Source organism: Triticum urartu, chromosome 2A, assembly GCF_056163025.1.
Source record: "Triticum urartu cultivar PI428250 chromosome 2A, HENAU_Tu73, whole genome shotgun sequence".
NCBI lineage: Eukaryota > Viridiplantae > Streptophyta > Magnoliopsida > Poales > Poaceae > Triticum > Triticum urartu.
In genome coordinates, this window is record NC_141874.1 from 759037155 (window position 1) to 759064016 (window position 26862).

The 26862-nt window shown below is 44.4% G+C and overlaps 3 protein-coding genes across 3 annotated transcripts; 1 reads left to right on the forward strand and 2 right to left on the reverse strand.

Annotated features, from left to right (window-relative positions):
- Positions 1-9454: 9454 nt before the first annotated feature.
- On the reverse strand, positions 9455-10936 carry LOC147987917 (uncharacterized). The gene has a single exon (XM_087540475.1). It carries the CDS (start codon positions 10869-10871, stop codon positions 9660-9662), a length of 1212 nt encoding a protein of 403 aa, XP_087396601.1. The 5' UTR covers positions 10872-10936; the 3' UTR covers positions 9455-9659.
- Positions 10937-13140: 2204 nt separating this feature from the next.
- On the forward strand, positions 13141-13875 carry LOC147987918 (uncharacterized). The gene has a single exon (XM_087542548.1). It carries the CDS (start codon positions 13141-13143, stop codon positions 13873-13875), a length of 735 nt encoding a protein of 244 aa, XP_087398674.1.
- A 9802-nt stretch (positions 13876-23677) lies between these two features.
- LOC147987919 (cationic peroxidase SPC4-like) lies at positions 23678-25535 on the reverse strand. The gene is made up of 3 exons (XM_087545506.1): positions 25172-25535; positions 24509-24703; positions 23678-24375 (listed from the first exon to the last, which is right to left on the reverse strand). The coding sequence occupies exons 1-3, from the start codon at positions 25466-25468 to the stop codon at positions 23845-23847; spliced, it is 1023 nt and encodes a 340-aa protein (XP_087401632.1). The 5' UTR covers positions 25469-25535; the 3' UTR covers positions 23678-23844.
- Between the last annotated feature and the right edge of the window lie 1327 nt (positions 25536-26862).

The window sequence follows — 26862 nt, forward strand, 5'->3', positions numbered from 1 at the left end:
CTGGTATGTGAAGCTAGGTGGTATAAACTTAGCAACAACATAATTAGCATAATCAGCATACCATGGAGTACTACGAGAAGTACTTATAACATTTAATTGTTCATCAGGAAATTTATCATTAATAGGTAGTGGGTCATCAAGAACATTCTCTAACCTAGACAAGTTGTCTGCAATGGGGTTCTCAGCTCCCTTTCTATCAACAATATGCAAATCAAATTCTTGTAGCAAGAGAACCCATCTAATAAGTCTAGGTTTAGCATCTTTATTTTCCATAAGGTATTTAATAGCAGCATGATCAATGTGAATAGTTACTTTAGAATCAACAATATAAGGTGTGAACTTATCACAAGCAAATACAACTGCTAAAAGTTCTTTTTCAGTAGTAGCGTAATTTCTTTGAGCACTGTCTAGAGTCTTACTAGCATAATGAATAACATTTAATTTCTTATCAACTCTTTGCCCTAGAATAGCACCTACAGCATAATCACTAGCATCACACATAATTTCAAAGGGTAAATTCCAATCAGGTGGCTGAACAACAGGTACAGAGACTAATGCTTTCTTAAGTGTTTCAAATGCTTCTACACAATCATCATCAAAGACAAATGGTATATCTTTTTGCAATAAATTAGTCAGAGGCCGAGAAATTTTTGAGAAGTCCTTAATGAACCTCCTATAAAATCCAGCGTGACCAAGGAAACTTCTTATACCTTTGATGTCCTTGGGACATGGCATCTTTTCAATAGCATCAACCTTGGCTTTATCAACTTCAATATCTCTTTCAGAAACTTTGTGCCCCAAGGCAATACCTTCATTAACCATAAAGTGGCACTTTTCCCAATTCTAGACAAGATTAGTTTCTTCACATCTCTGCAAAACTCGATCAAGATTGCTCAAGCAATCATCAAAAGAAGAACCATGGACGGAAAAGTCGTCCATGAAAACCTCACAAATTTTTTCACAAAAGTCAGAGAATATAGCCATCATGCATCTTTGAAAGGTAGCAGGTGCATTACATAAACCAAAAGGCATACGTCTATAAGCAAAAGTACCAAAAGGGCATGTAAAAGTAGTCTTAGATTGATCTCTGGCCGACACAGGTATTTGAGAGAAACCAGAATAACCATCTAGAAAGCAATAGTGTGTATGTTTGCATAATCTTTCTAGCATTTGATCAATAAAAGGTAAGGGGTAATGATCTTTCTTAGTAGCTTTATTTAATTTGCGGAAATCAATTACCATCCTATAACCTGTGATAATTCTTTGTGGAATCAATTCATCTTTATCATTAGGAACAACAATAATACCTCCCTTCTTAGGGACACAATGGACAGGACTTACCCACTCACTATCAGCAATGGGATAGATTATACCTGCCTCAAGAAGCTTAAGTATTTCTTTTCTTACCACTTCTTTCATTTTATGATTCAGACGTCACTGAGGATCACGAACTGGTTTGGCATCTGCTTCCAAATTTATTTTATGTTGACATAGAGTGGGACTAATACCCTTAAGATCATCAAGAGTATATCCAATAGCAGCATGATGCTTCTTCAGAGTTGTCAATAATCTTTCTTCTTCATGCTCTGAAAGGTTAGCACTAATAATAACAGGATATATCTTCTTTTCATCAAGATAAGCATATTTAAGATTATCAGGCAACGGTTTAAGCTCAAACACGGGATCACCCTTGGGTGGAGGAGGATCTCCTAAAGTTTAACAGGAAAATTGTGTTGCAGAATAGGTTCCTGTTTAAAGAATACTTCATCTATTTCCCTTCTTTCATTCATGAACATATCATTTTCATGGTCTAGTAAATAGTGTTCTAAAGGATCACTAGGAGGTAAGGCAATAGAAGCAAGACCAATAATTTCATCCTTACTAGGCAATTCTTCCTCACAATGTTGTTTACTAAATTTAGAAAAATTAAACTCATGAACCATATCATCCAAACCAATAGTAACAACATTCTTTTCGCAATCTATCCTAGCATTAACAGTGTTCAAGAAGGGTCTACCAAATATAATAGGACAAAAGCTATCTTGCGGAGAAGTAAGAACAAGAAAATCAGCAGGATATTTAGTTTTCCCACACAAGACTTCAACATCTCTAACAATTCCAATTGGTGAAATAGTATCTCTATTGGCAAGTTTAATTGTGACATCAATACCTTCTAACTCAGCAGGTCAATTTCATATTTAATTTCTTCGTATAAAGTATGTGGTATAACACTAGCACTCGCACCCATATCACATAAGCCATGATAACAATGATCTCCTATTTTAACAGAAATAACAGGCACGCCTACCACAGGTCTATGTTTATCTTTAACACAAGGTTTAGCAATTCTAGCAGTTTCACCTTCGAACTGAATAACATGCCCATCAATATTATCAGATAAGAGATCTTTAACAATAGCAATATTAGGTTCTACTTTAACTTGCTCAGGAGGTGTATAAGTTCAACAACAGTTGAAGCTTTAGCATGATCCTTTACTATAACAGGGAAAGGTGGTTTCTCAACATAAGAAGTAGGAACAATATGATCATTATAAGTGACAGTCTTTTCTTCAACTTTAATAGGTGCAGCTACTTTTACTTCAGGATGATATTTAAACCACTTCTCCTTAGGGAGATCAACATAAGTAGCAAAAGATTCACAGAAAGAAGCTACTATCTCAGAGTCAAGGCCATATTTAGTGCTAAACTTACGGAAAATATCGGTGTCCATAACAGATTTAACACAATCAAACTTTGGTGTCATACCTGACTCCTTACATTCGTCGAGGTCCCAATCTTCGGAGTTGCGTTTAATTCTATCCAATAAATTTCATCTGAATTCAATAGTCTTCATCATAAAAGAGCCAGCACAAGAAGTATCGAGCATGGTGCGATTATTTTCAGAAAGCCGAGCATATAAATTTTGAATAATCATTTCTCTTGACAGCTCATGATTGGGGCATGAATATAACATTGATTTAAGTCTCCCCCAAGCTTGAGCGATGATTTCTCCTTCCCGAGCCTAGAAATTATATATATAATTGCGGTCACGGTGAACAAGATGCATAGGGTAATACTTTTGATGAAATTCCAACTTCAATCTTTTATAGTCCCATGATCTCATATCATCACATAGCCTATACCATATCAATGCGTCTCCCTTCAAAGAAAAGGGAAGACCTTCTTCTTAGCAACATCATCGGGTATACCTGCAAGCTTAAATAATCCACAAACTTCATCCACATATATTAAGTGCTCATCAGGATGCTTTGTTCCATCTCCTGTAAAAGGGTTAGCTAGTAGTCTTTCCATCATACCCGAAGGAAATTCAAAAGGAGTTTCACTTTCAATAGGTTCAATAGGTTGAGGAGCAACTCTTTGCTCTACTTGACGGGGTGAAGATACCCCGAACAAGCCCCTCAGAGAATTACTTTCCATAGTAACAAGTGACAGTAAATTTCAGCACACTATATAAATTTTTTCTTACCAAATTCCACCTACCAAAGGCGCTACACTTCCCGGCACCGGCGCCAGAAAAGAGTCTTGATGACCCACAAGTATAGGGGATCTATCTAGTCCTTTCGATAAGTAAGAGTGTCAAACCCAACAAGGAGCAGAAGGAAATGATAAGCGGTTTTCAGCAAGGTTTTCTCTGCAAGTACTGAAATAAGTGGTAACAGATAGTTTTGTTATAAAATAAATTATAACGAGCAACAAGTAACAAAAGTAAATAAAGTGCAGCAAGGTGGCCCAATCCTTTTTGTAGCAAAGGACAAGCCGGAACAAACTCTTATAATAGGAAAAGCGCTCCCGAGGACACATGGGAATATCGTCAAGCTAGTTTTCATCACGTTCATATGATTCGCGTTCGATACTTTGATAATTTGATGTGTGGGTGGACCGGTGCTTGGGTGCTGTTCTTACTTGAACAAGCATCCCACTTATGATTAACCTCTATTGCAAGCATCCGCAACTACAACAAAAGTATTAAGGTAAACCTAACCATAGCATGAAACATGTGGATCCAAATCAGCCCCTTACGAAGCAACGCATAAACAAGGGTTTAAGCTTCTGTCACTCTAGCAACCCATCATCTACTTATTACTTCCCTATGGCTTCCTCTAGGCCCCAATAATGGTGAAGTGTTATGTAGTCGACATTCACATAACACCACTAGAGGCTAGACGACAAACATCTTATCAAAATATCAAACGAATACCAAATTCACATGACTACTAATAGCAAGACTTCTCCCTTGTCCTCAGGAGCAAACGTAATTACTCACAAAGCATATTCATGTTCATAATCAGAGGGGTAATAATATGCATATAGGATCTGAACATATGATCTTCCACCAAATAAACCAACTAGCATCAACTACAAGGAGTAATCAACACTACTAGCAACCTACTAGCACCAATCCCGGACCTTGAGACAAGAATTGGATACAAGAGATGAACTAGGGTTTGGAGATGAGATGGTGCTGGTGAAGATGTTGATGGAGATTGCCCTCTCCCGATGAGAGGATCATTGGTGATGACGATGGTGATGATTTCCCCCTCCCAGAGGGAAGTATCACCGGCAGAACAGCTCTATCGGAGCTCTTGATTGGATCCGCCAAGGTTCCGCCTCGTGGCGGCGGAGTCTCGTCCCGAAAGGTTCCTTCTTCTTTTTTTCTCATCGAAAGACTTCATATAGGAGAAGATGGACGTCGGAGAAACTAGGGGGGCCACGAGGTAGGGGGGCGCGCCCTGGGGGGGGGGGTCGCCCCCCACCCTCGTGAGCAGGGTGTGGGCCCCCTGGCCTTCATCTTTGGCAAGGATTTTTCTTTATTTATTTTAAGATGTTCCGTGGAGTTTCAGGACTTTTTGAGTTGCGCAGAATAGGTCTCTAATATTTGCTCCTTTCCATCCCAGAATTCCAGCTGCTAACATTCTCCCTCTTCATGTAAACCTTGTAAAACAAGAGAGAATAGCCATAAGTATTCTGACATAAAGTGAAATAACAACCCATAATGCAATAAATATCGATATAAAAGCATGATGCAAAATGGACGTATCAGGGAGGTTCCCCGGTATCGTATCACAATCACCATCACTTTTATCTTTACCGTTTTTCTTAGTTCGATCCTTTTGGTAATATTTTGATCTAGTAGAATAAAAATTCTTAATATGATCTAGTCATGAGTTTTGCTTTATTATCCTTCTATGTAATCGAGTCCTTGAGCTATATAATAAAGATTAGTGATTGAGTCAAGGGCTTGTTTATTTTTGCCATGATCCCAAATAAAAGAAAAGAAAAGGGAAAAAGAATAAAAAGAATAAAAAGTTCATATTGATCTTATTGATAGTAATGACTTCACATAGAAAGAGTGTGATGATTAAAAGTTGTTGGGAGTTGGCAGACATAGCTTTGGTCACCGTTGCAATTAATAGGAAGTAATAAGGAAAGAGAGGTTTCATATATAAATATACTATTATTGACATCTTTTATGATTGTGAGCACTCATCAAAATATGACATGCTAAAGAGTTGATGTTGGACAAGGAAGACAACATAATGGGTTATGTTTTCTTATATCTGAGATAAAGTATGTTGTCATGGATCATCCAACATGTTGAGTTTGCCTTTCCTCCTCATGCTAGCCAAATTCATTGCACCAAGTAGAGATACTACTTGTGCTTCCAAATACCCTTAAACCAGTCTTGCCATAAGAGTCCATCATATCTACCTATGGATTGAATAAGATCCTTCAAGTAAGTTGTCATCGATGCAAAGTAATAAAAATTTCTCTCTAAATATGTATGATTGATTGGTGTGGGAGAAATAAGCTTTATACGATCTTGTGATGTGGAAGTAATAAAAGCGACAGACTGCATAATAAAGGTTCATATCACAAGGGGCAATATAAAGTGACGTTCTTTCGCATTAAGATTTGTGCATCCAACCATAAAAGCGCATGGCAATCTCTGCTTCCCTCTGCAAAGGGCCTATCTTTTATTATTATCTTCTACCTTATGCAAGTGTCATGGTGATCTCCACCTTTCCTTTTTCATTTTATCCTTTGGCAAGCCCAGCATGTTGGAAAGAACCTGATATATATATATATATAATATATATATATATCTAATTGGATGTAGGGGGGCATGAGTTATTATTGTTGACTTTACCCTTGAGGTAAAAGGTTATGGGGCGAAACTATAAGCCCCTATCTTTCTCTGTGTCCGATTAAAACTCCATAACCACAATTATTGCGCGAGTGTTAGCAATTATGAAGGACTAGATGATAGTTGAGTATGTGGACTTGCTTTTTAGCTCTGACATAGACTCTTTCTGATGTTATGATAAATTGCAATTACTTCAATGACTGAGGTTATAGTTTGTTGGTTCTCAATAAGATTTTTGATTCATACTTTTGCATTGTGAGTAGATCATCACTTGAACATAAGTAATCATATGACAATATCGATATATGTTGCTGTTATGAGAATAATCATGATGCCATCATGTCCGTATTTTATCTTTATTGACGCCTCTACCTCTAAACATGGGGACATATTTATTGTTATCGGCTTTCGCTTGAGGACAAGCAAGGTCAAAGCTTGGGGGAGTTGATACGTCCATTTTGCATCATGCTTTTATATCGATATTTATTGCATTATGGGCTATTATTTCACATTATGTCACAATACTTATGGCTATTCTCTCTTATTTTACAAGGTTTACATAAGGAGGGAGAATGCCGGCAGCTAGAATTCTGGGCTGGAAAAGGAGTAATATTAGAGACATATTCTGCACAACTCCAAAAGCCCTGAAACTTCACGGAATACCTTATAATAAATAATGAAAAATCCTCGCCAAAGATGAAGACCAGGGGGCCCACACCCTTTCCACGAGGGTGGCCCCCCTAGGGCGCGCCCCCTACCTCGTGGGCCCCCTGGTGGCTCTCCGATGACCATCTTCTTCTATATGAAGTCTTTCGTCGAGAAAAAAAAGAAGCAACCTTTCGGGACGAAACTCCGCCGCCACGAGGCGGAACCTTGGCGGATCCAATCTAGAGCTCCGGCAGAGCTGTTCTGCCGGGGGAACTTCCCTCCTGGAGGGGGAAATCATCGCCATCGTCATCACCAACGCTCCTCTCATCGGGAGAGGGCAATCTCCATCAACATCTTCATCAGCACCATCTCATCTCAAAACTCTAGTTCATCTCGTGTATCCAATTCTTGTCTCCAAGTCTGGGATTGATGCTAGTAGGTTGCTAGTAGTGTTAATTACTCCTTGTAGTTGATGCTAGTTGGTTCAATTGGTGGAAGATCATATGTTCAGATCCTTTATGCATATTATTACCCCTCTGATTATGAATATGAATATGCTTTGTGAGTAGTTACGTTTGTTGCTGAGGACAAGGGGGAAGTCTTGCTATTAGTAGTCATGTGAATTTGGTATTCGTTCGATATTTTGATGAGATGTATGTTGTCTAGCCTCTAGTGGTGTTATGTGAACGTCGACTACATAACACTTCACCATTATTTGGGCCTAGAGGAAGGCATTGGAAAGTAATAAGTAGATGATGGGTTGCTAGAGTGACAGAAGCTTAAACCCTAGTTTATGCGTTGCTTCGTAAGAGGCTGATTTGGATCCATATGTTTCATGCTATGGTTAGGTTTACCTTAATACTTTTGTTGTAGTTGCGGATGCTTGCAATAGAGGTTAATCATAAGTGGGATGCTTGTTCAAGTAAGAACAGCACCGAAGCACCGGTCCACCTACATGTCAAATTATCAAAGTATCAAACACGAATCATATGAACGTGATGAAAACTAGCTTGACGATATTCCCATGTGTCCTCGAGAGCGCTTTTCCTTATATAAGAGTTTGTCCATGCTTGTCCTTTGCTACAAAAAGGATTGGGCCACCTTGCTGCACTTTATTTACTTTTGTTACTTATTGCTCGTTACAAATTATCTTATCACAAAACTATCTGTTACCACTTATTTCAGTACTTGCAGAGAATACCTTGCTGAAAACCGTTTATCATTTCCTTCCGCTCCTCGTTGGGTTCGACACTCTTACTTATCGAAAGGACTATGATAGATCCCCTATACTTGTGGGTCATCAACAACGTCTACTTCTCTGTTAATATTGATACGACTCTTCTTGTAGAAAGCATGAAATTTATGTCAAGTTGTCAACAACTACATTCTTACCATTGACAAAAGATGTTTGGCAGTTAGGCACCAAACTTCAGTAAGAAAATACTCTAAGTTGAGAATACAATACCTGAATGAGAGCTTGCAGGCTAATAGCTTCGCGAATTCTATCGGATAGGTCTACTGGAAGTTGTCACCTGGTGTTCATAGATAGAAAAGGACTTTCAGTATAAGACCAGAACTTCAAGGTTATTATTTTGATTTGGGGAAAATCCTTAAGGCCTCATCCGGTTTGGAGGATTTTCGTAGGAAAAACATAGGAACAAGGATTCTGGAGGAAAATTTCCTATGTATGCATTCGGTTTGTAGGAAATGCGTACATGAATTTCGTAGGAATACTACTCATTTTCTGTGTTTTTGAAGAAAACTACACATCCACTCAAAGTTCATTCTATGCATAGGAACGCGGGGCAAGTCAATTTCTTAGGATGGCAAATGCCATCCTATCAAATTTCTATACTACTCCTAATTTCTATGTTTTGATTTCCTCCAAACCGAATAAGCCCTAAAAGTTATCTGAAAGAGTAAGTTTGTTTCCCATAATAAATTTGACCGTTAGAACGGGAGAGCAAACGGCATGGAACGTTAGCGGACATCCACTCCCTCCGTTCCTAAATATAAGTCTTTGGAGAAATTCCACTATGGACCATATACGGAGCAAAATGAGTGAATCTACACTCTAAAATGCATCTATATATATCCGTATGTTGTCCATAGTGAAATGTCTACAAAGATTTATAGATTTATATTTAGGAACGGAGGGAGTAGATGGTAAGGTATATAATGGGCCGATGGGCAATAAACGTGCACAGGCTGTCGGCCAACGACCCACTTTTATGCAGTGAATACGAAAGAATATACAACAATGTTTTAAATAGCGGGCTACGAAAAATAGCGGCGAGCCTCTAAATGAGCTATAGCGAGCTATAGCAGGCTATAACGGGCTATTTGTAAAGGCGACCAGTTAGCGGCACCCTGCTGAAAAGGCTATAGCCGGCCAAAGCAGAGCTATAGCGGCTATTTAAAACTATGATATACAAATAGAAATACCTTCGCTATAGCCGGCTATTTAAAACTATGATATACAAATAGAAATACCCGGCTGAGAACGAATTTTGTCAAGAGCAAACAGCACAAATATAACGAGCATCTGTGCTCGTGCTCAGAAGAGCATTTTCGATTGCTGCTTTCCTTCATGCACCATTGCAAGATGTAATATAATAATAAAGATCAGTACATTCTTAACAACACCTTTGCATGTATAGGAAGACTAGACGCATAATTGTGAAATGATGTAACAATAATCAAGTGTCTTCACATGAAAAGAAAGCAAATCTACGCAAAACAAGTAGCATTACCCTTGGTTTTCTAGTCCTCATACGGATACATAGGTAGTAATTAAGTTCGACAGTTCATCACTCTAAGTAAATTAGGAGTGAAGACCTAGCTCATCAGCCAATAAAACAATGACAGGCTCCATAGATATGGTCGATGAGACTACAAGTACACCACCCAGAAGCACTATATATGTCGCATATCATATCTCTTAGCGACCAAGTGCCGCTACCAATGTGATATTGTCCAAGATATTTTTCATGTATGGGATCATGGCATACAATCATGTCACCTGCAATGGTTGGCATTGCCTTCAAACTCACACTCAGATTCCTTCCGATAAGACTCCCACTCCTTCTGACACCAACCAAGAGAGCCTTGTCCCCGATGCTTGTTAGAGGAGTAACTCTTCCTTGGATAAGGTCTGCTATTTTGTAGACTGCCATGCGCTTGGATAAGACGTAATCGCTGGAATCCACAAGTAGTACGTCCGAGTCGCATTCTACTAATTCAAAAAGGGCGTTGAGCATGCCCGTGGGGCATATGGCAATCACCTTTGGTGCCGGAAACGAAGACGAACTGGATCCATAAATCTTCTCGGGCCGAGGTGGGTCGATTTGTAAAATCTGCAGTTCGACGCTAGACGTGGGCTTGGGTTGTACCATGTAAATTTTTCCTTGTGATGATATGGTGCTCCCGTTTGGGGAGAAGCTCCAGGCCGATAATCTCCATTGCTTGTCCTTGGTGGTGGCAAAGAGCGCGCGTGAAACATCTAGAAGCACGACCGTGATCATAACGACCCCTTCAGCGTTAACAGTCAAGGAGGCGGTCACCCTGCCTGGCAACAAGTAAGCAGATCCGTTGTGAGAATTCAAGTGGTACGCTGACCCAAACAAGCGCACCATCGTGCGATACGTGACTGGCGGGAACTTTGCGGTGTCTCCCGTGAAGGGGTGAAGGAGGCATATAGGGTCTTCGTCTTGGTCGCCATGTTGCCGCTGCATGAGGAGGAGGCCTTCGACCGAGCAGAGGAGGCAGTGGTCGTCCAGAAGAGGAACTCGAGGACGCACGAACTTTCCGGTGTCAAGGTTGAGGAAACGTTTCCTACCGTCTTCAAGATGGAGCCTGTGGCCGTCCGGCAGCATCATCCACCGACGCGGATGAAAGCGCGAGTCGGTGATGCCATGGCCACGCGGGTGGATGGTGCTTGACCAGGAGTGTGCGCACACTGCACGAAAGCGGATGTAGTCGAGCAGGTCTCCGGCGGCCAGCACCCGCCAGCCGATTAACTCAACCAAATCCGCCGCCATGGACGCCAGGGGAAACATGTCGCGGGAGCAGGTGGCGGAGGAAGCCGTGACGGGCGCGGGAGGGCGCTAGCAGTTCGCCGCCGGCGAGGACATCGATCGATCCCAGATCGCAGATTGCTAGGGTTTTTTCTTGCGCTAGCGTAACACGGGACCGATGGGATAGGATTTTTAAGCAGAGTCGCTCGGTGGCGAACTATTCGGGAGCGACGTTGAGATGCTAATGTTGGGCCTAAAGATATCGTATCCACTCCTCCCTGGTGGGGCTAACATCCAGCCCATCTTTTTGTGGTACGTGCGTGTGATTGTTGAACAGAAAAGAAAATCTATGGGCCATACTTCAATCGTTCTCGCCCCGTGGGCTCTCACCAGACACAACCCAACTGAAGCCTCCTTCGGAGTTCTTTTCCCCTAGGGCGATCTAGGGTTCCAACCTGACCTCCGGCGGCGACGGCGGAGTCCACGTTAATCCTTCAAGTCTGCCGGATCCGTTCGGCGACTTGAAGTCCTACCAGTCGAGAGGTTTTGCAAGCCAAGCTGCATGGAGGGACCGACGCCTCTAGCGTTGGGGACGGGAGGTAGAGTGAGCACAGGGAAGGAAGTAGTCGATGCAAGGAAGAAGATGGAGACAGGGGAGGGTAGCCGGGTGACGGATGGAGTTGGAGATGTTAGGGCGCCGGAGGAGCCGGGAGCAGATGTTGGCGCGGCAGTCGGGCAGGATGAAGATGAGGAGTGGGCCTATGGCCCTGAACCAGATCTGGAAGACAAATTTGCAGGTATGCATCTGCATGGGGAGGAGGAGGAGGATCTGGACATGTCGGGCGAGGTAGAAGACTTGATTGAAGGAGTGCGCTGGCTGAGTCTCTTTAGGGTACACACCACCAAACCCTTCAGCCATGTCGCGCTGCTCAGGCAGATGAGGAACGCATGGGCGTCTGCACAGGGTGTGACAATTAACATGAAGGGCCCGAACTTGTTCCTGGTTCAATGTCACTGCCTTGGAGATTGGAAGAGGTTGATGGAAGGAGGGCCATGGATCTTCCGCAACGCTCCAATGATCCTTCAAGAGTATGATGGCTTTACTGACGTGGCAGAGTATAAGCTGAATAAATTGCCGGTGTGGGCAAGGATAAAAGGGCTGCCTGATGGGCTTACAGCAAAGAAAGAACTTGCAGAACGGGTGGCTGCAAAGGTGGGAGAACCACCGTTCACGGTGCTTGTGAATGAGGGGAAAATAAACCCGGCTGGTATCTTGCGAGTTAGAGTATTTGTGGATGTTAATACCCCCTTGGTGAGATTTGTCCCGATCACTCTGAAAGAAAGGAAGAAATACCCAGTGTTTTATGATAGGCTACCAGATTTTTGCTACTTCTGCGGTCTGATGAGCCATACAGTTGAAGAGTGTGGTGATGGTGTGCATGATCCACGCACCTGCGAGTGGGGTGAATGGTTATTGTGGAACCCAGGCCAGCCGGCCTTTGCTGCAGGAGGGAGGGGAGGTATGGAGGGAAGTGCTAGGGGTGGAAGATCAGGGGGGCAGAGGAGCTCGGGGAGGAAGACACACTGGAGGGGGATCGATGGGAGGAAGGAGAAGGACAAAGGATCATACTGAAAGGGAAGAGATGGAGTATGCTGCTTCTGAACAGAACCCAACAGACAATACCAATGCTCGTAAGAGGCTGGTCTCTTCGGATGGGACTGTGAATATCCGTGGGCAATCTATACCAAACCTTGCTGGGAGGGTTGCGGGAACAGTCTTGCAGCTGGAAAATGGACCAGATGGAGTAACTCGCGATGCCACTGCAGCTTCGGCATCGACCCCAGAGAAGGCACCGGTAGTGAAGAGGAGGAAGCAGGGGGGTGAGCAGGGAGTTGATGAGATGGAGCTGAGCACTAAGGCGGCCTCCGAGTTGGGGGACCGCCGCGCCAAATGAGGACTTTATGTTGGAACTGCCGGGGGATTGGCGACCCCGCGACGGTTCGTGAGCTCCGCGATTTAGTGGAGGCTTGTGCGCCGGATGTGCTTTGCATAGTTGAAACTCAACTTGCGAAGTATAGGGTGGAAGGTCTGGCGGGTAGTCTAGGTTTTAGTGGTAGATTTGGAGTAGCTAGTAGTGGTCGTAGTGGAGGTTTGTGCTTGTACTGGAAGAATAATGTTGCCTTGGAAATAAAAAGTTTTTCCCAATATCACATTGACTCGATAATTACAGAACTGGGCAAAGAACCGTGGCGTTTGTCTTGCTTCTATGGAGCTGCAAACAGGAGTCTCAGATACAAAACCTAGGACACCATGAAGTTTTTGCGAGGAGAAAACTCGCTGCCGTGGGTCTGCATGGGTGATTTTAACGAAATTCTCCGTCCAGAGGAGCAGATGGGACCAAATGAGAGGGACAGCGCACAGATAGCGGGATTCAGAGAAGCTGTCGATGTGTGCGAGCTTGCAGATCTTGGTTACAAAGGCCTGGATTGGACTTTTGAAAAAAGAGTGGTCACAGGAGAATATTGTCGGGTCCGACTAGACCGCGCCCTTGCAACTCCGTCATGGTCGGCTATATTTCCTTTTGCTTCAGTGGAACATCTCACGGCGGCAAAATCAGATCATTGTCCAATTCTTCTGCTAAATGAGCTGGAAGCTAGTAACTTGAGAGTTGCACTAAAGAGACCGTTTCGTTATGAGTGTATGTGGGAGACTGAAGACTCGTTCAGAGATACAGTTGTACAATCTTGGCGGGCCGATCATCCTGCTACTACGGTAGCTGAGCTTGCAGCTAAGCTAACCAATGTTGCATCATCTCTGAAACATTGGGGGAAGACTACATTCGGCTCTGTGCGACAAGAGTTGCGGAAACTCAGGCAGGAGTTAGCTGTGTTGCGTGCTGATCCTCTTCGTGTTGGTCCAAGCGAGGAGGAGAAAAGGATCCAGGATCGCATAGTTGAAGTATCTTATCGTGAGGAGATCATGATGCGACAGAAATCGCGTATTCGGTGGCTTTCAGCGGGAGACAGCAACACCAAGTATTTTTAGAAAAAAGCCAGTGCTAGGAGAGCAAAAAATAACATCACGCAATTGCAGCGCCAAGATGGATCAATGTGCACTGACACGGCTGAACTAGCAGATATGGCTAGTGCCTTTTATGCCAATTTGTATGCTACAGAGGGAACTATAGGTATGGAAGAGGTTCTGTCACACATACCGACCAAAGTGGATGCAGGCATGAATGCTGGTCTCGATGCTCCTTACACTAAGGAAGAGATTAAAATTGCGCTCTTTCAGATGTTTCCCACCAAGGCTCCTGGACCGGATGGTTTTCCGGCTCACTTTTTTCAGCGGCACTGGGAGGTTTGTGGTGATGAGGTAACGGGCATGATCACTAGGGTGCTCAATGGAGATGACTCACCGGAGGAAATCAACCGCACGTTCATCGTTATGATTCCAAAAATAGCAAGTCCAAAACTGTTAGGACAGTTTCGACCTATAAGTCTTTGCAATGTGATCTACAAGATCGCATCGAAGGTCTTAGCAAACAGGTTGAAGATTATACTCCCAGAGGTTATTTCTCAAGAGCAATCGGCTTTTGTTCCTGGACGCCTTATAACAGACAACTTTATCACAGCATACGAGTGTCTACATTACATGAAAACAAGGAGAGCTAAGGGGAATCGATATTGTGCGCTCAAGCTAGACATGATGAAAGCTTATGACAGAATCGAATGGCCATATCTGGAGGCGGTTATGCTCAAGATGGGCTTTAGTTCGCACTTTACTGCTACGATTATGAGGTGTGTAACTTCAGTTTCTTTTTCTGTCCTATTTAATGGCGGCATATTGGAGGATTTCAGACCCTCAAGGGGGTTACGGCAAGGGGACCCCAGCTCCCCTTACCTTTTCCTGTTGGCTGCGGAGGGCTTGTCTTGTTTGCTGAAATCAGAAGGCCTGGGTGTTCGAGGCCTGTCGGTAGCTACATCGGCACCGGCTGTCAATCATCTTCTTTTTGCCGATGATAGCCTTTTATTCTTTGAAGCGTCAACTGGCAGTGCATCCAAGGTGAAGGACCTTCTTGACATATATTGTGCGGCATCTGGCCAACGCATTAACACAGATAAATCATCGATATTTTTCAGCAAGGGTGTTCCGGAGGCAGCACGTGTTGATATCAAAAATGTTCTTGGAGTTCAGAATGAATCTTTGAACGAGAGGTATTTGGGCCTGCCTACCGATGTAGGTAAGGCTAAGGAGGGCTGCTTCAGGTACTTGAAGGATAGAATATGGAAATACAGGGATGGATGGAGAAATGCCTGTCGGCGGGGGGAAAAGAAGTCTTGATTAAGACAGTTGCTCAATCCATACCAACCTACTCTATGGCGTGTTTCAAATTATCTCGGGGTTTATGCGAACATATCAATGGTCTCCTTCGGAAATTCTGGTGGGGCAGTAAGCAAGGTCAGAGGAAACCAGCATGGGTATCGTGGAAGACGATGTGCAAGCCAAAGTTCATGGGAGGTATGGGGTTTCGAGATGTTGAGCTCTTCAATCTAGCGTTACTTGCTCGGCAAGTTTGGCGCTTGTTACAAGATCCATCCTCTCTCAGTGCTCACGTTTTGAAGGCACGTTACTATCCACAGTCTGATATTTTGGATGCCACCTTGGGTACCCGACCGTCTCAGGTTTGGCGCTCACTTCTAGAGGGGCGAGATGTGTTAGCACTCGGGATCATCAAGAGAATCGGGTCGGGTTCCACTACCCATATTTGGCAAGATAATTGGCTTCCACGGGATTTTAAGTTAAGACCTCTATGTGCTATTTCGGCTAGCCCTCCACAATTGGTTTCTGAACTAATTGAGCCGGTGACTAGGTCATGGAAGAAAGATATCTTGGAGGAGCACTTTGTTCGCCCGGATGTGGATGTTATCTTGAACATACCACTGAGTTCCAGAGTACAACATGATTTTTGGGCATGGCACTATGACAGGAGGGGTGTCTTCTTTGTCCGATCAGCCTACAAAATGCTAAGTGGGATTAGGCAGCAGCGAGAAGATTGGCTCGAGCGGAGGACGAGCCGGTCGAATGTGTCAGCTGAGCGCCATTCTTGGTCACAGCTGTGGAAGGTTAAAATACCATCAAAGGTGAAAGTTTTTGTATGGCGCCTGTCACACATGTCACTGCCAACTGGAACTGTAAGACATGCGAGGAAGATGGCGACCTCGCTGGCCTGTTCTATATGCAACTCAGCTGATGATTCTTGGCGACACTCGCTGTTTGATTGTCGCATGGCGCAGTGCGTTTGAGCCCTGGGGGATGGAGAAGTCCTTGAGCACTTGCTATCCAACAGAGCGGAGGATGCCCGCCTTTGGCTATTTTGGTTGTTTGAAACGCTGAACCAACAAGATTTGGCAAGAGTGCTCGTCACTATGTGGTCGATTTCGTGGGCAAGGAGGCGTGCGATACACGATAACGAGTTTCAGAGCCCTCTGTCAACTATGTGCTTCATCAACAGGTATCTGGAGGATTTGGAGATTGCTTCGGCAAGGACCGTACAACCAACTAGGGGGCCAGCACAGCCCCGTGTCCAGAGGTGGATCGCTCCAGGTGAACACTCGGCGAAGATAAATGTTGATGGAGGATTGTCACGCAATGGACGCATGGGCGCTGCTGCAGCAGTTTGTCGAGATAAGGATGGCAAGTATCTGGGAGCCTCGGCGACGATCTTTGAAGGACTAGTTGATGCACCAAATCTGGAAGCTTGTGCATGCAATGAAGCCCTCTCCCTAGCAAAGGATCTCAACATAACACATGTGATAATAGCTTCAGATTGTATGCAGGTTGTCTCGGATATCAACCAGGGTGTGCATTCACCTTATTCCATGATTCTAGATGAGATTAGAGATAGAGTAAAGGAATTTGTTAAAGTTACTTTTCGTTTTGAGGTTAGGGAGGCGAATTTTGAAGCCCATGCCTTGTCCAAGGCAGCTTCGTCGCTTCCGGAAGGTCGCCATATGTGGCTAGGGATCCCTCCAAACATTACTTGTATTCCGAATGTTCTGATCAATGAATAAAATCCCTAGTTTCCCTCAAAAAAAAGAAAAAGAAAATCTTTATCCCATTTGGTGGGAGCAACTAGTTAACGAGCGCTCCTTCGGGAGCCTCGCAACGATCAGCGCCACTTGGCGCGCTCTCAGCCATTCGCCACGTGTCGCGCTCTGGACGCTCCCTTTGGATTTTGTTTTCTTTTATTTTTCCACACGCGTTTTCGGCATTTTAAATGGTTTTTTTCGATGTTTTGGTTTTCCCCGGGTCTTTCTTAGCTTTTCAATCAAAAAAAATTCAAAAAAAAAAATTTGCGCAAAAAAACGTGTTTTCTTTTTTTTCTTTCGCAAAAGTCACGGTTTTTCTTTCGCAAGAGGCACGGTTTTGCTTTATCGAGAGTCATGGCCGTGCCTTTTGGAAACGAAAAAAATGTGTTTTCTGTTTTTTTTTCTTTTGCGAGAGTCACGGTTTTTCTTCCGCGAGAGGCACGGTTGTGCTTTTGCGAGAGTCACGGCCGTGCCTCTCGGAAAGGGAAAAACAAAACGCGTTTTCTATTTTTTTTCTTTCGTGAGAGTCACGGTTTTGCTTCCGCGAGAGGCATGGTTGTGCTTACGCGAAAATCATGGCCGTGCCTCTCGGAAAGGGAAAAAAATACGCGTTTTCTTTTTTTTTCACGAGAGTCACGGTTTTGCTTGCGCGAGAGGCACGGTTGTGCTTTCGCGAGGGACACGGCCGTGCCTCTCGAAAACGAAAAAAATGTGTTTTCTGTTTTTTCCTTCCATGAGAGTCACGGTTTTGCTTCCACGAGAGGTACGGTTGTGATTTCGCGAGAGGCACGGGCGTGCCTCTTTCGGAAAGGGAAAAAACCGTGCTCCCGGTTCGGTTTTTTCGCCTGGTTATTTTTGTCCGGTTTTTTTCATGAAAAAAAAGTTCGACAAAACCTATCAACATGGGATCTAGTTTTGAAGATCTCGACGCGAGGAATCTAATGGTGAAAACGGTTCGAGATTTGGATGCATGGTTTGAGAGATAAAACGTTTTGAATAAACGGATCTACGAAAAAAGAGAAAACTCCCAGGTTGCGACAAGTGGCGCGCTGCATGTGCGCCACTTGTCGCGACCTGGGAAAGTGAAGTGTTCTTTGCAACGAGTACTCCTTAATTAGTGATTTCGCCATTTGATATTCTTGTGTGAGCGTGTGATTGCTGTGCAAGGGCTGTTTTTCTTGAATACCAGTGCACGGGCTGTTAACACACTGAAATAATAATATTGGTATTTGGATCCTCGAAAAAAGAAAAAAAAGAAATAATATATGGTGTTTTTTCCTGAAATAATCATATGTAAATCACATCAACATGTGTTTCCCATAGCAACAAAGAAAAAAGCAAAAACACAACAAAGTTTTTTTCACCTATAAAACTAGGGTTTCTCTGCCTCTTTCTGGCGTCGCTGCCGGTCCGCCTTGCCTCCGGTGGCCTCAGGGCCATGGGAGCAGAGTGGATCCCGGCCCTTGCTAGTGAGAGGGCCCCATTTTTGTATCTTTTTTCGAGATTTGTTAGAGTTTGTGTCCTGTTCAGCAAGGCAATATGACGGCGGCTCTCTGAAGATCTTCCTGCCTAGCACCTGTTCCGGTGGTGCGTCTAGCACCATCGGTGGGCGTGAGGAGATGTGTCTCCAGCGAATCTGTCTTTGATGGATTTGCTCGGATTTGGTTGTCATTCGTCTACATTCGGGTGTCTTCAAATTGGATCTTTCTGATCTACGCTACTTTTCATCGGCAGTGGTTGTTGTTCTGTTGTGTTGGTCCTATGGGGCCTTAGCACGACAACATCCTGACTGTCTACTACAACAAGTTTTGTCTGGCTCTGACGAGGGAGGGCGATGATAGCGGCGCGCCTTCGGTTCATTTCAGTGCTTATAGTCGTCGTTAGATGGTCTATCTGGATGTAATTTTTATTATTTCTAGTGTTCGTTCTACTGCCATGATTGAAGATTTGATCGAAAGATAGTTTCCTTCTACTCCCCACGAGCGACTCTAGCAACTAGGGTTTCCATCCCTCTTGCCGCTGCCGGCACTGATCTTCCTCGCTTCCTGTGGCCTTAGGGTCATGGAGGTGAGGTGGATCCCGACCCTTGGCTCCCTGAAGATAGGATAAGGTTATCTTCGCCTAGCCCTCATCCTGGCGGTGCGTCTAGCAGGGCATGTGGAGGTTTGTCTCCGGCTGTTCTTGTGGGATTTGCTCGGTGTTTGTCTTTAGTGGATCTGTATGGATTCGGTATTCGTTCATCTACGTCGTGTATTTATAGATTGGATTCTTCCAATTTATTCTTATCTTCATCAAAAATGCTTGTTGCTCTGCTACGCTGGTTCTTTTGGGCCTTAGTATTATGACTTCCCAATTATCTACTATCATTATCATTGTGTAGTCAAGCGACTACACATGATTTTGTCTAGTCGAAGGCGCCTGCTGCCATAGGCATACGTACATCGCCGGCAGTTCTAGAGCAAGCCACTTGTCATCTGCATTGCGTGATATTTGGCCGGCCCATATAGCAATGAAAGTTCAAACTAACCGAATCTTAAAAAAGAGGTCCTAATTAACTTCCCCGATCGGTAGATCCTAAAATCCCGTGATTGTTCCTTGAACTTCTGTCCTATTCACCTTCCGGTGTACATGCTGCACACCGAGCGTTCAGGCCGTCCGCCGCCATAATCAACACCGTCAGCATGCCAGCCTTTGATGCTCAGCAATACTGCAGCTCCGGCAACCAGTGAGCACACCAGGCCCTTCCCTTTTTATTCCGCTTTTACTTGTATGATCTATATTATCTTCTTTCTCTTTCAATTTTCTTCTCTTATGAAATTCAGATCTTGTTTCTCTGAGAAAAGTTTGTTTTGTGTGAGGTTTTAAGTTGTTCCTGCTTAATTTGGCTACAACTTTTTTCATTTGCCAAGTTTGACATCACTAGGTTTTGATTCAGGCACCGCCACTGTCTAGTACAACAAAGCTTACTAGGCTGCAGCGGGGGAGAGATGATAATGGCAACACACATTTGGCTCGTTTCAATGCTTATTTTCGTCGCTAGGTGGTCTATGGATATACATGTAATTTCTGTTAGTTCTAGTGTTCTTCGCACTGTCATGATGTCTGATCAATAGATCAAAAGTTTTCCCGCAAAAATAAAAAATAAAATCTCATGACAATAATAAAAGCACATGATCAATCTCAAAAGGTTTATGAATATGTGAGCTAAGTGACCGTGCTCCTTTTCATTTTAGTTAAAAAAATCTCCTTCCATACACCTGAAAAGAGAATACTACTCCCTCCGTTCCAAAAAGCTTGTCTCTCAAATGGATATATCTAGCATCAAGTTAGTGCTACATACATCTATTTGAAAAACAAGGTTAGGACAATCTTTTCCGGGCAGAGGGAGTACTAGCATAGGAGCTGATGCCGAGAGAAGGATCCGCAGTGCACGACTCGACTTGGCAAGGGTGACGCAAAGCACATAACGGGTGGTTATCCTTTTATCTGTTAACTCGTCCGCATCTATGCCTTTAGAGTATCTCGTTGTTCTTCCCTAGTGTAACGAAGAGAGAGCTTCTGGCTGACGAAGAGGACTGCAAGGTTCTTCACGAATCCATCATCTACCCCATCGCTTGACTGACGAGGCTTTCGTCAATAAATTTTGTGCCAAAAAGGTGTCACGACCTGGTCCTCTACCACCACAGTGACGGTTGCAGGCTGATTTGTCCAGGAGCCAGACTCCAAATTTGAAGTTTGTCAGCTCACTAATCCCATTGTCGTGTACTCCCTCCGTCTGGAAATACTTGTCATCAATATGAATAAAAAGAGATGTATCTAGATGTATTTTAGTTCTAGATACAGCCCCTTTTGTCTATTTTGATGACAAGTATTTCTGGACAGAGAGAGTACCTTCAAGTTGTGGCCTAAAGGCCACAAACATACTAGTAGCAAAATGGGAAGACGTTCATACTGAACACGAAAGATTTCGAGCCTTCAGTTGCAAGATATAAAGACTATCCTTGTCAAGATATAAAGACTGTCCTTGTCAAAGGTTAACGTATGTGATCTTCATGCGACCTCTAGAAATTTCAGTGCAAATGCTACTTCTACGAATTCCCGTGGCAAGAAGGCACATTCATCAAAGACGAGATATTCCAGACCAAAGGACCTGCATAGACCATAACTTCCATGACTTTTTATTTTCTTCATCACATATACACAGACTCGGAACCTCCACCACTTCATCTAAATGGGGCTCCTGTTGGTGACAGTTGAGGTTTTCAAGTTGAGAAGGCAAAATTTCAGAGATGGTCTTTGTCGGAAAAAAGTGTTTGTGCATGGTGTTTATTAGACAAGTTCATTTTTTTTTTTTGGAACACGGTCCCTTAGGGCCTGATTCACTAAAAAAAGGTTGCTAGCAATGTCATCGTCATCGCCTCTCTCTGAGCAGGCGACTCCGACTTCACCGTGAACCCTGCTGGCCAAAGCAAAACAATCGGTCGCGGGCGTCGAGGACGAGGCAGCTCCGACTTTGATGACAAGCCTCGCAGGAGAAAAGGAGCACACCTTGCACCGACAGTGTCCGACTTGCCCATCGCATGGCATCATTGCTGCAGTATCGCCCTGCAATGCCACAACTCCGACTTCACGCTCAAGAGCATGCCAAACGGTTGACGATGAAGGCAAGCCACGACCGCACTCATCTTGGAATCATCATTGTCGCCACACAAGTCACAATGCCACTTCCGCATCGCTAGTCAGGCACCTACCGACCATGATGTCATGCGCGTCCAGCCCCGAGGGAGTGTAGGAGGGATCAAAGTCTTCAAGACGGCGCCCCCAAGAGGAAGAACGATGTGGAAGACGCCGCCGCCACCCGATCCTACACAAGGGTTTTGTCTTTTACCTGAAGAACTCGATCTGAGAGAAGAGGATTCGTTGATCTCCTTGACGGCACCTCCAAAAAGGATAGCGATGCCCATGGGCGTCGCCGCCACCGGTTGGCAGGCACCGGCCAGACTTTAGCCCGGAGCAGCAGAACCTCACTCCAACGCACTTGGCAGACACCAACCAGCACCTCCAACGCTCGAACCTCCACAGACCCGCACATCCCCTGCACAACAACCACACCATTGCCGTACAGGGACCACCACTGCACCTCGTTGCCGTCGATGCCGACCAGCAGCACCCGCGGCGAGCCAGATCTGGCCACCTGCCAGACCCACCACCCTTCCACCGCAGGGCAGCCACCAGAGGAGCTCCGCATCCGCTCCCGGCCAGCGACCCGCACGCAAGCCGCACGATGCATGCGAGCAGGGCTGGGAGGGCTGCCACCCCATCCCAACCAAGCCAGAAGAATCTGAGGCGGAAAGCCGAGGCGGCCGCCACAGAACACCGGGAGCCGGAAGCGCCGTCGCCGGAAGCAGCAACAGGAACCAGGAGGAGGACCGGAGGAGCCACCCACCGGATCCAAGGACAAGGCCATCGGGGCGTAGCAGTTAGTCGGCAGCCGAGCGGGACGAGGGCACGACCTCCCTCCGCCATGGATGCTCGTCTCCGCGCCGGGAAACGCCCCGCCGCCGCTGTGCACGACGCGGGCTTAGCCTGGCCGCATCCTCCGGTGGCGGCGAGGGAAAGGGAAGGAGAGGGGGGGTGCGCCGACCGGCAACTAGGTTCCGCCGAGGCGCCTGGGGGAGCGACGCGGGGGTCGGGCTATAGCGTCCCGCACCTCCTGTAAAAAGTTTGCAATATAGAACAGAAACAACAAGCTCAGATTGACAAAACTATTTTGATAATAAGATTCCAAACCGCCTCCAACTCTGATACAGTTTGGGACGCGGTTTTTGTCCTTCGCGTTCCATTTGCAGCAGAAATCCAAGCCGCTATTTCATGCATTTGGATTTGTGTTGCATGCAAAGGTAGGATGTGGTGGGTCCACTCAAAACGTGAGGCCACAGGCTATAGATTCTGCATGTCAGCTTTTCCTCCGCATGTCCTGCGCCCTTTTCCCTTCCATGCTCGGTTTTGTGGCTTTTCTCTTGTATGCATAACTCACATTGCTAATTACTTTGGGGGTGAACAGATTAATACTAATACTGTAGTTGCTAATTTTATCATATGCATAACAATTTTTATCTGGTTTGCATAACTAACCACCAATCACAAGTATAAATTTCTTAAGAACTCTATGAAGAATGTGTCTGAATTTTGCCATGAAAATCAGAAGAACTTTTGAAAAAACCAATAAAACCTAAAGTTCTTTGAGTTTTGAAGGTAAAGTTCAAAAGAAAGTTAATAAAGTTCTTTGACTATTTTTCAACAGTTATGAGATATGCCAAAATTTCTCAAAATTTCTTCTGTTTTTCATGGCAAAGTTCAGAGACCAATTTAACAAACTTTGGTTCCCTTTGAAATTATTTAAAGTACGTTCTTTCAAACCAATTTAAACAACAAGATATTTATTTATTTTGGCATTTAAATCATGTTTGTGTGCTGGTCTACAGCCACCATCAAAGATAATAAGGGAAATTACTCACGTAATTGGGCTGGAGATTAATGTTGGACATGCAAGAATCTAGCAACAGGTCCACCTACTACCTGACATGCATGCGAAAGAGAAGGACACGGCTGCAGGTGCCCATGTCGCTTTCTCACATGCATCTTTCGATCATGGGCAGCTCTGGGTGGTGGAGATAGGCGCTGTAGATGGAACGCGAATGTAAATGGCTTTACCGTACAGTTTGTAAGTACTAGGAGTAGTAAATTTCGTGTGATAAAGGGGTAGAGCCAGCCTGCTATTTCTTATTACAAGGAGATTAACAGTCGTCTTCAACATAGTTACTATGTGATCTCCTCTTATTTGAATATAAAAAAACGATCCCATCTGAAGGAAGCAGAATGCAGGCAGCAAACACCTCAATAGGTTGGACGTACGATGAGACTAGTAGCACTGCTGGCGGATGCGGCCGACGTTTCCTTGAGGTCCCTGGAGCATCCCCATCTTGCTCATGGAGCTGCCGAACTGGTTCCAGAACCACCACTCGTTGTCGGCGAAGTCGTTCACGTACCCTCGGGTGGTCTCGTTGAGGAGGAGTTGCACGTCGGATGTAAGAACCCCCTTCCCCTGCTTGAGGTTGATGTAGTACTTGTTGTCGAACTTTTCCGGGGTGGTAACATCAAGGTCCTGACGCCGGTTCACGTCGGCGGTGCAGTTATCTTGTAGCCTTCGGACAAAGTCATCAGAGTCGGAGTTGGGGAAACGGTCGCTGAAGGTGGCGCAATGAGCTTTCCCAATGGTATGCGCACCAGAGAGCACCACGAGGTCTTTCTCGTCGAGGCTGCGGCTTTTGAAGGCAGCTATAAGCTGGCCAATGCTGAAGGTGGGGGGCGGGAGCTCCTCGACGAACCTCAGCGGCGCGGGCTCGATGCTGTCGAGCCTACCGAGTGGCACATGGTAAGGTTTGCCACCCGACTGCAAGTTGCATTAAAGCATATGATTTAGCGTGTTGATGATAGGGAAAACAATTAATCTTACATATTTAGTAGCAACACTTAAGGAAGTTTAACCACATGCTCTGTATTTTTTTCTTCCAAAAGTGACATACCGCTATAACGGCGTCGTGAGTGGCAAGGGCCATGATGTCGGCGCAGGAGACGGTGGGCCCACAGGCTTCGTGCACCTTGGCGCGGATGTCCTCCATGAGGAACGCCACTTTCCGCCTGATATCTAGAGACAGGTTCGGCGGCATTCTCATCTCACTCCATGGAGTTCCCAGCAGAAGAATCGACGCATCGCATCCCTGTACACATACATACATTTATGTGTATGTACACAACACAGTTTTGTGTAAAATAATTAGTTAGCTAGCTAGGGTTACCAGCATGTTTAGTTCATGACTAACATTCCCACAACTAATCTTCAGCTAAGTGTGCTAAAGGAAAATGTAATGTACAAATTGGCTGCACAAGTGCGGCAAGAATTGAATCATATATATATGGCCATGGCTAGGAAAATCTGGCAAGACACAAGTGTAACATTGAACTAAACCCATAAAGTTAGACCTGAGATGTTGTTAGGCTACGAATCAAACATGTTTTACATACTCCCTCCGTCCCAAAATTCTTGTCTTACATTTGTCTAGATACGGATGTATCTAATACTAAAATGTGACTTGATACATTCGTATTTAGACAAATATAAGACAAGAATTTTGGGACGGAGGGGTACTTAATTACCCGGAGGATGCTTGACTCAAAAAAAAATGTACCTGCGGGAAGCAGTCGTGGAAGAACATACGGAGGAGGTCAGCGGCGATGGTGATATCTCCCTGTAGGGCTTCTACCACGGCGGTGCGCACGATGCCCTGCAGATCGGGGCACGACACGTCATGGTAGTCCGCAGTGAGACCGTCGGCTATGGTCACTACTGGACGTGTACTATGGTACTGGCCATCGGTGGTCATGGAGATAAGCTGATCCGGCCGCCTGGACGACAAAGCTGCTGGGAAGAGCAGCGCGGCAAGGACAAGCCCCATCAGGGCTACCATTGCTCTACTGCAGGCCATCGATCCTTCCTAGCTCTACTATCAGTACTGCACTGCTATCTGGGAGTGTGTCTTCCTTACGACCAGGATGGTGTTATTTATAACTCAACCAATAGCTTCAGGGTTGGAGATTGAGAAAGGGTAGGTAGGTGGACCGATAATGGAGGGAGAGGCTGAAAAGACCGAAATGCCCTGGTTTAGATTTAATTTCAATCAGCAGTTAGTACCTCACTCATTTCATTAATTGAGATCGTGACATGATCATCTAAGAAAATTTATAAGATCGTGATAAGATCAGGATAGATACGAATATGGAGCATCTTCCTTTCTCTTCTACATTTTGTTTTCCAGATGCAATTGCCTAGCTTTGGATCTAGCATTTAGTATTAACGTACTGTATACATGAAATAACTTTTTTTAACACAGTACAGACGCTCAAACACACACACATACACTCATCTTTATGAACGCATGCACACACCCTACTTCTATAAGCACCTTCGAGAGATTGAGCCGGCACATCCTCTTGAGATTGATGAAGTCGCCACGATGCATTCGTAGTCATCGGGAACGTCTCTTCCCAGTGAACGCAAATCGCCAGAAGGCCTGAAATAAATTCAGAAAAATCCGAGCAATGAAACCGTTCTCTTCTCACTTCTTTCTTCGAAGGCGCCTTCCTTCCAAACCCAGATTGTAGTTTATTCCCCTCGTTTCTGTTTCACGATGATTCCCTCCCCCCCTCAGATGCCAATGGTTCCCACTCATAAAATTGGTAGGTCGAAAGTATAGAGGTTTGCAGTAAGAAATATATTTCGCCTGGTGACCCAAATTTATCAATGTATGAGAAACGATGTACAAGCAATTCTCTCTACAACAATTAAAGAAAATATCTTATGTGAAATAAGACATCGATCAATAATGGAGTAAGATAAATAAAAATACCAAATTACCCTAGAGTTTTACTCCATATAGTAGCGCATGTCCTGCAATTATTGCATTACTTAGATGGTGACAATATAAGCATATTTTTGCATTCCAAAATACCAAAAATAAACCAAGAGTTTTAATCGATTTTGCATTACTTGGAAAATAGAGAGCATCTTCCTAGCTCTATCAGTTTCGTGATCCACATGGAATTTGCTAGGTCTCGAACTAACTTGGAGTACTAATCTAGAATACATGTACGAATTGGTAACAGATGGATCAACAATGGATCCATTTTTTAAGCTATGGCACATTCAGAGGTCAGGTGTTGCTCATCATACTTTGTACCTGCTTGATGCTACATTTTGAGTCAATAAATATGCCTTTTATCGAGAAGCTATGTCACATGCATCCTTGAGTCAAGAGGTAATTAAGTTTTTTTTTGAGAAAAGAGGTAATTAAGTTATGGCGCATACATTTGATGATTTGAT

Bases quoted from the DNA above. Each gene is read 5' to 3' on its own strand.
- LOC147987919 (XM_087545506.1), bottom strand. From the start codon at position 25,468: ATGGCCTGCAGTAGAGCAATGGTAGCCCTGATGGGGCTTGTCCTTGCC. The intron at 24,704-25,171 runs GTACATTTTTTT...GTATGTGTACAG, and splicing joins TCCACGACTGCTTCCCGCAG to GGATGCGATGCGTCGATTCT. The intron at 24,376-24,508 runs GTATGTCACTTT...TGCAACTTGCAG, and splicing joins CTCACGACGCCGTTATAGCG to TCGGGTGGCAAACCTTACCA.
- LOC147987917 (XM_087540475.1), bottom strand. From the start codon at position 10,871: ATGTTTCCCCTGGCGTCCATGGCGGCGGATTTGGTTGAGTTAATCGGC.
- LOC147987918 (XM_087542548.1), top strand. From the start codon at position 13,141: ATGAAGTTTTTGCGAGGAGAAAACTCGCTGCCGTGGGTCTGCATGGGT.